Raw genomic sequence first — 12,549 nt, forward strand, 5'->3', positions numbered from 1 at the left:
ACTATATATCCATAAATTCATAACTATATATCCACAGTGAATGAATGAAGTAAATATCTTCAATGAATGAACTAAATATCCATAAATTCATAACTATATATCCAGAAATTCATAACTATATATCCATAAATTCATAACTATATATCCACAGTGAATGAATGAACTAAATATCCACAATGAATGAACTAAATATCCAGAAATTCATAACTATATATCCAGAAATTCATAACTATATATCCACAATAATGCTATTGCCGAGAATCGAACCTGCATTTTCTTTTTAAGTGAGACACACGTTTTTAGTCAAAACGACACCATTTTACATCGTATGCACCATGCGCATAGTGCATTCGATTGCACAGCATAACTATTACTTAGGGTTGGAGTTCGACCTTTTGAAAAGAATGAAACATAAAATATATATATTATATATTATGCAAATTAAATCCAAGCAATAAGACCAAGACTATGTGGTCTAATGGTATCCGGGTTGGACTTCTATTTAGAAGGTTGTGAGTTCGAAGTAAGTATTTTAAAGTTATTTTCATATATATTATATATTAATATTATGCAAATTAAATCCAAGCAGTACGTATTTTAAAGTTATAAAAATAAGTGTATGCATGCTTTAAGCTTCCTAGTACTACTTAAGATACAATACATGATGTTTCAGCACGTACTTCATCCCAAACATTTTGATGTTGAAGAATTACAAGAGTTGAAGCTTAATTATTCTCATAAACGAAATTACAGCAAAATCCCTTGTAAAGGACAAGATGCACTCAAGTTTGATTTCCGAGGACACGAGTGATTCAAGACACGAATAACAAGTCTTGTCAAACAAGAAGGAAGACAAAAGAATGTAATAGCACATAGCTAGATTGAATCAATTAACCTCGTATGTGACAGTATTACCGAAAATTAATGGCTAATGACGAAGGGCTACAGTGGCTGGTGACAATACCATTAGCTGACAAGATGTATACAGTTTTAGGGCCTCGTTGCAAAAATGACATTATCTTTGTTGTGTTGTCCATCCTGCACAAGATCACAATGATGCACAATTTCATGTGTTTCTATAGATGGATAACATATATATGTATACAGCTTTAGGGCCTTATTGCAAAAATGACATTATCTTTGTTGTGTTGTCCATCCTGCACAAGATCGCAATGATGCACAATTTCATGTGTTTTTTATAGATGGATAACATATGTATACAACTTTAGGGCCTTGTTGCAAAAATGACACTGTCTTTGTTGTGTTGTCCATCCTGCACAAGATCGCAATGATCCACAATTTCATGTGTTTCTATAGATGGATAACATATGTATACAACTTTAGGGCCTTGTTGCAAAAATGACATTATCTTAATTGTGTTGTCCATCACGCACAAGATCGCAATGATGCACAATTTCATGTTTTCTATAGATGGATAACAAATATTACCATTAAGTATGAAAAAAATGAACCACGTAGTGTTTGGAAATGCATTACACTGTGCGATCCGCACCGCACCTAAATATCTAATTGTACATTTTCGAACACTTTGTAGTGCATTTATGCGTATCTAATAATGAGTGACCGCACGGGAAGCATTGTGGTTCATCCTTTCTATGATTCCGTATGGACAAGTCATCGCATCCATTGATCTTTGAATAATGAATTGTTAGGATTTTATGTATTTTATATTTAAATTTCTTCCCCGAGTCCATCGGCATCTTGAATGCACTAAATAATAAATCTTGTATTTAATTTTAACTTTTAAAATTCAAAAGTTTAATAGCCTATTTGGTCATTTTTCTTATAAAATATTATCCTGCGGTTCAAAGTTGCACTAATGTTTTTTTTTTTTTTTTAAGGAATAAGGGTCAAATATATCATTCAATTACACATTAAATTGCAATTGAACCATCAAACTAAATAAAAAAAAAAAAACTGTAATTAGATTCCAAAGAACAACACAAATTCATGCACTTCAACTTAAAACGATCTGTTGACCTGGTAATATGCTGACGTGATGGTTACCGAATTTAAAAATAATTATTTAAAAATGAAAAAAAAAAAAAAAAAAAAAAAAAACACACCCTTCACCCTTGCCTTTGTCTCCCGCAGAATACGAAATAGCCAAAGATAAATAAAAGTTCTTCGTCTCTCGTCAGAGATGAAGTGGGTCCCATTGTCTCCTGGTTGGAAACGAAGTCCCTTTCATGGAGGCGAAGAGATCTTTTTGGCTCCATGCAAAAAATGAAGAACCTTTCTTCGTCTTATGTTGAAGACGAAGACCGATTCTTCATTTTTGTCGGCGACGAAGGGAGGGGTGTGGTGGTTTTTTTTTTTTTTTAATAATTATTTTATTTAAATTTATCAAAATAAAATTTTTAAAAATATGTTTTAATTCGGTATCTTTACATCAATATATTATTATGTCAATAAGTCATTTTAAATTGAATTACATAAATTTATGTTGTTTGGAGACCTAATTATAATTTTTTTTTTTTTTAAAGTTCGAAGACCCAATTACATTTTGCTTTGCTTTGGTTTGATGGCGTAATTATTTAAATCATTGAATTACATCCCTAACCCCCAATCTCCATATAAAAACACGCTGTACCAGTCAGTGATTAACGTAACCAAACACAGGAAGGTGTAATCTGGGTCATCGGAGATTCGGAGCTCCAAAACTTGAAACAGAGAAGCAGGAAAAGGGAAAGGTGAAAAGAGGGATGGAGAAGATGATGCTAATGAGATCGCTATGCCGATGTTTTCACCGCAGATCTTCCGTTTTCCCCAGTTATACAGCCGCCCTCGCCGCCACGGCCACAGCCAACCACCAAGCTTTCCGCCACCTTCATATCTCCCCCCCTTCTTTTGTGGATTCTCCAAAATCTGTTAATCCAGGTACCCCCTGCCCTAATCCTCTCGTATATACATTCGCTATATGATACAGTGTTTATGCGCGTGAGTGTATTGATCTTAAATTGATGATCGATTCCATTGATTTACACTAATAATTATGAAATGTAATTTACGCCATTGAAAATCAGTCTGGTTCTATTTCTGGGATTTTTAATTTACCCATTACCAATTGAGAGTAGGCGAGCATAGAAAGATAAAAAAAAAAAAAAAAAAGATTGGATTTTTATGATTTATGCATTTGTATTGAGTTCTCCCCATCTTGTTTCTTTGCTTTCATGGCTTTTAGTGCCTTGTTGATATGCATTTGGAATTAGGTTAATGATGGGTTTAAGCATACCAGAACTAGTCAAACACTCAAACCCTAGCATGTAAAGGGCCTAAAGGAGTTAAACCAGCCTAGGTTGTCCTTAGGTCACCGGTTGGCCAATAGGCTTGGAACCTTGGGTTTACCAAGCCAACGGCCCGACCAATTTGTTGTGCTATTTTGTTGCTTATTTGAGTTATTTCTATTGTGGAATCAGCAGGAGTGCAGGATATGCGATGAGTTGTGCTGGTCATTATTGGTACCTCATATTCATATTAGTGTTAGTATTGAGTGAGCTAACCTATAATATTGGGGGCTAAAAGATAAATCACAATCAACTCAATAAAGGTTAAGAGCTCAAAAAAGAATGTGCTTGAGACAAAAATTTATTACATCACAACCACTTTGTTCTGTTTAGAAGTGTTCCTTGGTGACATCATTTTCTTCTTTAATTGGTGAACCTTTATCTATGTTTGGGTAGTTAGGAGAGAAAATACGAGGGAAGGAAAATGGAGAAAGTTTACATTTAAATGAGAGGAAAGGTAGAGAGAGCAGTGAGAAATAGAAGTAGTGCATTTAGATGAGAGCAAGTGAGAAGTTTCCCATTACTGCGTTACTCCTGGGCCCTGGCCAACACATTTGGATTGGCAAGATCCATACTTATGTAGCCCTTGAGTTTGTTTACTTTCCCATATATTACAAAAAAAAAAAGTGTTTTCTATTTTCTGTTTTCCAATTAAGAAGATAATTCATTTTGAATAGAAAACTTTATTTTTTATTTCCTATTTTCTTATTTTTTCCAAAAAACTATGGAATTCTCATGGTACAAGTGTTAAAATTTTGCACTGCATCTTGTTCCTCCTATTTTCCACCTATCCAAACATAGCATTGATGTGCTTAACTGATTCAAGGTGATGGCACCAGCATCTTGTGTTTGGGTTTTCCTTTTGTTCTTTGTTTTCCTCTTATCGGGCTTCAAGGTCTCTTTTCTTTACCCTTGTGGTTTGTTTGCTGTAGAATGCCTTCATCCATTTTCATTGGGATTGGGAAGTGTACGTTCTTTCAGCGAGGATGTGGCCCACATGCCCAATGTGCAAGATGAAGAAATCAGGTGTGCATTTAAAGACTTAATGGCTGCAAGCTGGGATGAGATTCCAGAAGCTGTTATCGATGAAACGAAGAAGGCATTATCCAAAAGTACTGATGACAAGGCTGGCCAGGAGGCCTTGGCTAATGTTTTCCGCGCAGCAGAAGCCATTGAGGAATTCATTGGGATTCTCACAAACTTGAAAATGGCAATTGACGATTCTATTGGGTTAAGTGGCGAGGTAACAAGAGTTTTGAGTAAGTCAATACTTTGTGTGCATTCTCGTGGAATTACTTTCTAATAATCTGTATCTGTGGCAGAATGTGAAGCCTATGCCAAAACATATGGCTAATGCACTGGATACAATCTTCCAACGCTATAATACATATTTGAATTCCTTTGGGCCCGAGGAGGGATATTTGAAGAAGAAAGTTGAGACCGAACTAGGAGGTAGGATGATATTCTTGAAGATGAGGTGCAGTGGCCTACATTCTGACTGGGGAAAGGTACGTTTATCTTAGTAGCAAGTTCATTTCACATTTTCAGACTTTTAAGATGGACTCTTTTCAAAAAGCAGTATATGCAAGATTACACGTTCCATCTCTCTCATTGAAATGCTGAATTTTGATTAAATAGTAGATGTTACTAGAGACTTCTAGAAGGAAAATTTAACAGAAAAAAAGAACACAAAGGAATATCAGCAACTTCAAACAATGCGATCACAATTACTCTAAAAGAAACTAAACTCAGATACTTTTATTTGCTAAGAACTTCTGAAACAGGTGTTGCTTCTTGCGATTTCTCTGGTTCTAGGAATCCTCAAAACATGAGACCTTTATTACGCTGTCTAACTGATCTGCGTCATACTTTACAGGTTTCGGTTCTTGGAACATCTGGACTTGCTGGTTCTTATGTTGAGCAAAGAGCGTAAATCTTGAAAGATGACCAAGACCATGTTTTGAAGTCCATTCAGTTCTCGAGCCAACTGGTTGCTGTAATTTGTTCTGTTGCAATCAGCTTCTTGCAAATTTGAAGAAATCGGACATTAGAACAGCTTGCAGATAATAATAATAATGGCGATAATTTCCCATCTGGATAAAACATTTGTCATCTTTTGGATTTTAAATAATTCTTGCCCAAATTTTGTGTTGCCTGACACTTGGATGTAGCAAATGTTCTGTTAATGTAAGGCTTTGTTTTGCTTGTTACTGGTGCTTTGAAAGATATATTCCTCCCAACCAAAGACTTAAAAAGATACTCTTTATCATCATTCATCAACATTGTATACCATGATCATCATTCATCAACATTGTATACCATGTTTAAGAACAAATCAACATAATCCATACACCCAAAAAATATATATTTCTTTGTTAGGCCATGAGAGGAGTGATTGAGTAAGCATAGCATGACCCTAATTCAATTCTTGCCAACACTTTTTCAAACTGATTCATACTGGGTTGTCCTAATGCGATTTACCTTTCTTGAGTAGTTTGCATACTATTACACAAAATTCAATTCTTGCCAACACTTTCTCAAACTGATTCATACAGAGTTGTTCTAATGCGATTTACCTTTCTTGAGTAGTTTGCAGACTATTACACAAAATTCAATTTTTGCCAACACTTTCTCAAACTGATTCATACAGGGTTGTCCTAATGCGATTTACCTTTCTTGAGTAGTTTGCAGACTATTACACAAGAACGGAATTTACCCACTATACACTCTTGGGTGTTAGTTGCAGGTTTCTCTTGCCACCAAAAAAAAAAAAAAAAAACAAAACAAAAAAATAAAGTGAAACTTGCTAAATGTAATACAAAAGTATAGTTGTGTGCTCTAAAAAATGCTCCTCAGTGATAAATAACTCTTTCTAAAAGATGAATGTGCCATTTTGAAAGGTTCAGAAATGTGTATCATCTATAACTCAAGCCTGGTGTTTGGATTTATCAATAAGCGAACTTTGAGAGAGCAGGAACCACAGGGAAGAACAACAGATGCTGGCAAATCTTTTGATGTTTCTATAAAGATTTCTTTTCCATCCCTCACCACTGGACATCCTATATCTGCCAAATCCAAAGAATCGATCACGTAGAAGTCGCCACACCTACAGGGGTAAGAGAGCTCAAGAACATCACCGGCAGCTTCAATTTTGAGATCATCTACGCCAATGTCTTCAGAGGTTGCTGCATCTTGTCTCAAACTACGCAACTCGTTATCATAGATTGTGCGTGATCTTTGATCACTAAGGATTTCCCAAGCCTTTTGTATCTCTAAGAACCTGTTCTCTGTCTCACGCTTGGAAGGGGATGAGTCCGAAGCACTGTGCAGTTTATCAGGATGGAAACTAAGGATGGCAGATCGATAAACTGCACGAATATCTTCATAGTTTGCGTCTTCCTCGACACCAAGGATGTCATAGTGGGATTTATGAACAGCGTTGCCATTCAAAATCATGGTTGATGCCTGCCTATGTAAATTTATGAATAAATAAACAAATTAGTAGCAAAAAACCGTTGGGACAAAAAAAACATAAAAGAAGGTAAGATTAGTTTGAGATGGATGACAAATATTCACAATAATGCAGCTAGTGCAGATTCATATGCTTCTCCCTATCTGCTACTTCCCCTCAAGTAATCACATTTCTGGTCACACCGTGCAAAAAAACCTCGGGTTCTCTTAAGCATCAAATTTTAGAAATCTACCCGAAGCAACTCCATTACGCTTCTAGTAAACTACCATAGTTAAATTGGCAGATTCCTAGGCTAAGCTGAAAGCCTGAAGTATTAATAGAGCATAAAATCCATTTAATCAAAAAAATTTAATAGCTCAATCTCATTACCCCATTGCATTTAACCGAGGACAGCAAATTACTAGTTACATTTCAATACTACACTAGTATCCGCATCTTGCAAGATTGAGACTAATCCAACCTAGCCTATCAGACCCCATTTCGGGCAGCTCTCCCAAAGGCATTACTACACACAATTCCATAGCCTCTTTGATGAAAGGAAAAATGACACAAAAATAACAAAATTTATTTGAAGATAAATTCTTATACATTAGAATCCACAAAACTAACCCTAATTATCCTCCAACATGAATAATTTTCCCTGCAGTCCAGAAGCTGATTGCAAAGGACACTATAAGCCTCTGATAATTATAATTAACATATCGTGAAGGACTTAACAATCTACCATTGCAGCTAAACAGATTACATATACAAAGAACTGATTTATAAATTAGCTTGAAATTAGGTATTAACCTTTGTTACGAAAGTGAAGAGAGAGAGTTTCTAATGTGCTGTCATATATTATATCAAACTCTCATAGGAATAGAAAATACAGAGTCCTATAAATAGGTACTAGAAAACTACGAATAGGAAACAAGTTTCCATATGTCCTACCTGCCTAAAACCCTAAACTGCCTAATATATAGAGATTCTATATATCAAATATATATTCCTTTAACACTCCCCCTCAAGTTGGAGCATGTATTTTAATAATGCCCAACTTGTTACACAAATGAGTGATAACCCAAAATAACTAAATAACTAATAACTCAAGTCCATTTAGGACACTCCTTTGACCAAAGACCGAACAAACTTGAGATTGGATACTCATACTCCCCCTCCAACGAAAGCTTTGAACGCCACGAATCCCACGAACAATGGGTGAACACAAAGTGACCGAACAAGCTTGAAATTGGATACTCCCCCTGAAACGAAAGATGTGAACGCCACCAATACCTACGGACAGTTGGGTGAACTCAACGTGGTGGACCGAACAAGCTTGGGATTGAACCCTCCCCTGAACCAGAAGCTTGGACTCCACCAATACCGCAACTCCGGGTGAACCAAAAGTGGACCGAACAAGCTTGGACACACAAAGTAAAGAAGACAAACTCCAAACCGGAGGACACAAATTCTTTACTAGCAAAAGGGAAGTATCTTGACTAACAAAAGGGAAGCATGCTCCAATTAGCGAGCATAAGAGCATAAAAAAAGGAGACTAACACCAAAACACAAAACGAGACAGCACTAAAACACAAAACGAGACAAACTGACCGTAGAACAAAAGGCAATAGTCCAAACTAAGTCCAGAACCAAGACAAACAGACTTAGGCTACCCAGGAACAAGTTGACCAAAACGTTTTTCAATCATTGGAGGAGCCTCACGCGCCGGCGGCACGTGAGGCTCACGCGCTAGTCAAAACGTGACGACAACAGAGCGGAAAAAAAATTTATCGTAAAGGCTCAGATACCATGTTACGAAAGTGAAGAGAGAGAGTTTCTAATGTGCTGTCATATATTATATCAAACTCTCATAGGAATAGAAAATACAGAGTCCTATAAATAGGTACTAAAAAACTACGAATAGGAAACAAGTTTCCATATGTCCTACCTACCTAAAACCCTAAACTGCCTAATATATAGAGATTCTATATATCAAATATATATTCCTTAACATAAACCATATGAACCTCAAAATTTCTGTCTTTTTCCATCTTTAACTATACAATGAAAATTCGGAAGAACGAACAGTACTAGAAATTGAAAAAAAAAAAAAAAAAAAAAAAAAAAAAAAAAAAAAGGGAAGAGAGTAAGGTCACCTGAGTCGGAGATGCAGAGGACTGGAGGAGGCCGGAAAGGGTTGAGATTTCAGTAAATATATATATTTATAGGGGTGTGCATTCGGTTAACCGAACCGAATTAACCGAAAATTTTAAAGCTTTAACCGTTAACCGAACTTTTTATTTTCGAATTAACCGAACCAAAATTTTTTTCGGTTAACTATTGAAAAATGATTCACGCAGTCTGGACTGTTCAACTCTAATTGTCTTTCTTCCTCTGAATCATTTCTGTAAATTTAACTAGTTAAGATTTGAAGTTCAACAAGAATATAACAAGCTCAAAATACTATAGGAAAATTATTGATCCCAAGAAAGCCTTCACAAATAATTATACAAAATTAAAGAAAAAGAAGCATGAATTAAACAGGGAGAAAGGGAAAAGATAATGAGGATCGAGTTATGATTAGATATTATGAAGCACTATTCTTTATTTGTAAATTGGGACTATAATTATAGAGCTAAATCTTCCAACAATTCATTAATTGCATTAATGGGAAGATATCTTAGATAACAATGCAGAGACCTCAACTATGTTGTTTACTCAAGATAGTTATGAAAACTTATCTAAGGCTAAAAGGTTACTGATCATCAATTACCACAGTCCCCAAAACCAACCTATTATTTTACAGTATTCCAAGATATCCAATCAGGTTTAATAATCAAGCACCTCTGAGAGTCAAGAGACTGGAGTCGCGGTTCGGTGGGGAGATCGGAGGAGATAAGAGACTGGAGCGGTGGTCCGGTGGAGGTCAGACAAGATGCCTTGGAGTAGACAGAGGAGACGCCGACACGGAGCTTTCCAGGTCGGAGTAGACGGAGGTTGGAGTCGGAGGGCGGCAGGGCTGAAATGGTTAGGGATTTCAGATTTGGTTTTAGACTTTAGTTTTAGGGAATTTAGATTCTATTTATTTATTTAAAAGTTCGGTTAACCGGTAGTTTCGAACCGAAATAATGATTAACTGACCATCAACGAAATCGAACAAGTTCAGTTAAAAAATAATTAACTGTTGTATTGCAAGTTAGTTTGCAGGCCTTTAGCTCGTGAAGAACAGTAAGAACGATAATAAGAGTAGAAAGATGAGGGAGAAAAGGAGGATAGATCCATTCATCATCATCCATCATAGTACAATGATATATATACAAGATACACTAAAGGCATACAATAATGAAGGATAATTACATCCGTTACAGACGTTACAAAGCTACTATATTAATGTCCACCATAAGTTTTATTTATAACACTCCCCCTTGGACATTATTTGATCATGATCTTGCCTCATTAAAAACTTTCTAGGAAAACCCTGTGGGAAAAACCTAGACAAGAAAAGAGTACAATAGAAAATATATTCATGCCTCATTAAAAACTTCACTAGGAAAACCACGTGGGAAAAACCTAGTTGAAGAAAAGAGTACATGATATATATAAAAACATATATTGTATTTGGTCGCCTCATTAAAAACCTTAACTTAAGAAAACCCTGTGGGAAAAACTTAGTTAAGGGAAAAAGAGTACAACCATAAGCCTTCAGGGCGCAAACCGCATAATCTTCAGGATTTTGGGGTTTGTCCATTTAAGCAATTATTTTGCAACTTTTCCTCATTGTCATTACTATATCATACTCATGCCTTGTTAAAAACCACACTAGAAAACCCAATGGGAGAAAACTAGTGAGGAAAAAAGTACATGATATTTATGTATTTATGTGTTGCAAATAGTGCGCAATTGTTAGTCTTTTATGACTTAATCTTCAGGATTTTACGTTCAATGTTCAATCTTCCGGATTGATTCGAGTAAATGTACTTCCAGTCTCCCCCTGAAGATAACAATCTTCAAGTTCTACATATATTTCAAATTTTGAAGAGATGGATTGGACAAATCTTCTGGATTGTCACTTAGAGTAGTGTACAATAATCTTATGGCTCTTCTAGAGCTAATATAACATTTGTGCAACACAAGTGTTATTGTCCTCATTTTGAACATTTAGGGAAATTCATTGTATAACCAGTTTGGACTTGGCATTGCGGGGATCAAACAAAACAGCCAGTACCCAAGTAGCCTATTAAAACCGTATCATGGTTTCTTACATAAATGTCATGTCTTTGTATCTCGAAGATACCGGAGGATATGTTAATCATTATTCAAGTACTTCATTTGTAGGGGGAGCACTAGATTTTGCTAGCAATTTTATCGCAAATATGTTGCGGTTATGGAACTTCTGGTTCTATAATGGTGCTCCAATGATAATGAAGTAAGGGACTTCGAGTCCAAAAAGGTTCCTTATCTACTTCAAGAGATTATTAGGCAACCTTTAGTTTGATAAAAACATGACACTTATATGCATATAGACATATGAAAAAGCATTTTTAGATGTAGGCTGACTGGTGTATATAAAAAAAACTGTAAAGAAAAACTCGATCTTCAAGTCAAGATAATACTTATAGCTTTCACAAGCTTTTTGTTTCAAAAGTCTCAGTCTTTAAACATGAACTGACATCATCAAGCTCTTTATATCTTTCATTGATGTTTACACCATCAATCTTGACTGAGATAATAAATAATAAATAAGTTCATTATCAACCCTTTATCGAGCACACAATGGTACATATTATTCCTTCAATGAGGATATTAACTCCATTCGCAACCCTTTTAAAGAGTAGATAATGACACATAATAATACTTAAAAATGAGAATTATGAATCCATCAGGGATTTCTCAAGATAAATTTAACTGCATATCTAAATTTATTATTCTGCCAATTGTATTATGTAGCGGAACTTAATGCCATTTACCGTGGGAGATTATATTTGATTAAAATCAATTAAGGGTCTCTGCGTGAACCCATAGGCTACAAATTCGCTTTATCACCTCATTATTCTTATTTCTCTTTCATGCACACACCCATTTGTAACCTTCAGGGTTAACACTCAAATGGTGTATTGTTATAAAGAGAATTTATTCATTTTAGCGAGTCGAGCTATGCCTTAATTGCTCCTTTATATATTAAATAGTCATGGCACTTCTGGTGCTTAACTCTGGATCCAGATTATATAACGAGCAATTTGTAATAGCAATTGTGTTGTCGACAACTATAACTTTTTTGTAAAACTCCCATATTTGTAAAAGTAATGGCAATTTCTAAAACAACCAGATTCTAAACATTTCCCAAAGATATTTTGATCTGGTCGTTCCGCATCCCTAGTATTACGTTTGTTTGGTGCACCTATAAGTCTTACCAGGGTTTTTCGTCATCTGGACGAACGTCTGCAGGACATAATTATTCAAACTATTTCAAGAGTGACAATATTTCTTTACTAGATCTAGTATTATGATTCATATCTCTTTCACCGATAGGTCTCCTACACTTCTGGTGTCAAGGAGTATCGATAGATATGTTTGGTCCAAGGATATAGGACCTAGTCACTTCTTTTATGATCATTATGATCAATAGATGTATTCGGCAGATTATTTGCTAAAATCGCAAATAGATTATCTTTTGAACTTCCAGTTCAATCTAACTAGTACATGGATTTAAATAATGAAGATGTTTTTATCCTTATGAATTTTCTTGGCATTCCAAAAAGCTACGGAGTAGTATATTATCTCCCCCTA

General features: G+C 35.4%; 2 protein-coding genes across 6 annotated transcripts; one reads left to right on the forward strand and one right to left on the reverse strand.

Moving 5' to 3' along the window:
- The first annotated feature begins 2,607 nt into the window (after positions 1–2,607).
- LOC109153055 (succinate dehydrogenase subunit 5, mitochondrial) lies at positions 2,608–5,518 on the forward strand. Its single transcript, XM_019300798.1, has 4 exons — positions 2,608–2,901; positions 4,241–4,551; positions 4,631–4,816; positions 5,185–5,518. Exons 1-4 carry the CDS (start codon positions 2,727–2,729, stop codon positions 5,239–5,241), a joined length of 729 nt encoding a protein of 242 aa, XP_019156343.1. The 5' UTR covers positions 2,608–2,726; the 3' UTR covers positions 5,242–5,518.
- A 398-nt stretch (positions 5,519–5,916) lies between these two features.
- LOC109153056 (DPH4 homolog) lies at positions 5,917–9,828 on the reverse strand. Of its 5 annotated transcripts, none has more exons than XM_019300801.1 (3): positions 9,607–9,828; positions 8,919–9,167; positions 5,917–6,773 (listed from the first exon to the last, which is right to left on the reverse strand). In XM_019300801.1, the coding sequence occupies exon 3, from the start codon at positions 6,762–6,764 to the stop codon at positions 6,228–6,230; it is 537 nt and encodes a 178-aa protein (XP_019156346.1). In that variant the 5' UTR covers positions 6,765–6,773; positions 8,919–9,167; positions 9,607–9,828; the 3' UTR covers positions 5,917–6,227. The 5 variants fall into 5 exon arrangements, with proteins under 5 accessions (XP_019156346.1, XP_019156345.1, XP_019156348.1 ...); XM_019300800.1 differs by having other exon boundaries at positions 5,917–6,777; XM_019300803.1 differs by lacking the exon at positions 8,919–9,167.
- Between the last annotated feature and the right edge of the window lie 2,721 nt (positions 9,829–12,549).

The sequence above is a fragment of the Ipomoea nil genome, unplaced genomic scaffold (assembly GCF_001879475.1).
Source record: "Ipomoea nil cultivar Tokyo-kokei standard unplaced genomic scaffold, Asagao_1.1 scaffold2480, whole genome shotgun sequence".
Classification (NCBI taxonomy): domain Eukaryota; kingdom Viridiplantae; phylum Streptophyta; class Magnoliopsida; order Solanales; family Convolvulaceae; genus Ipomoea; species Ipomoea nil.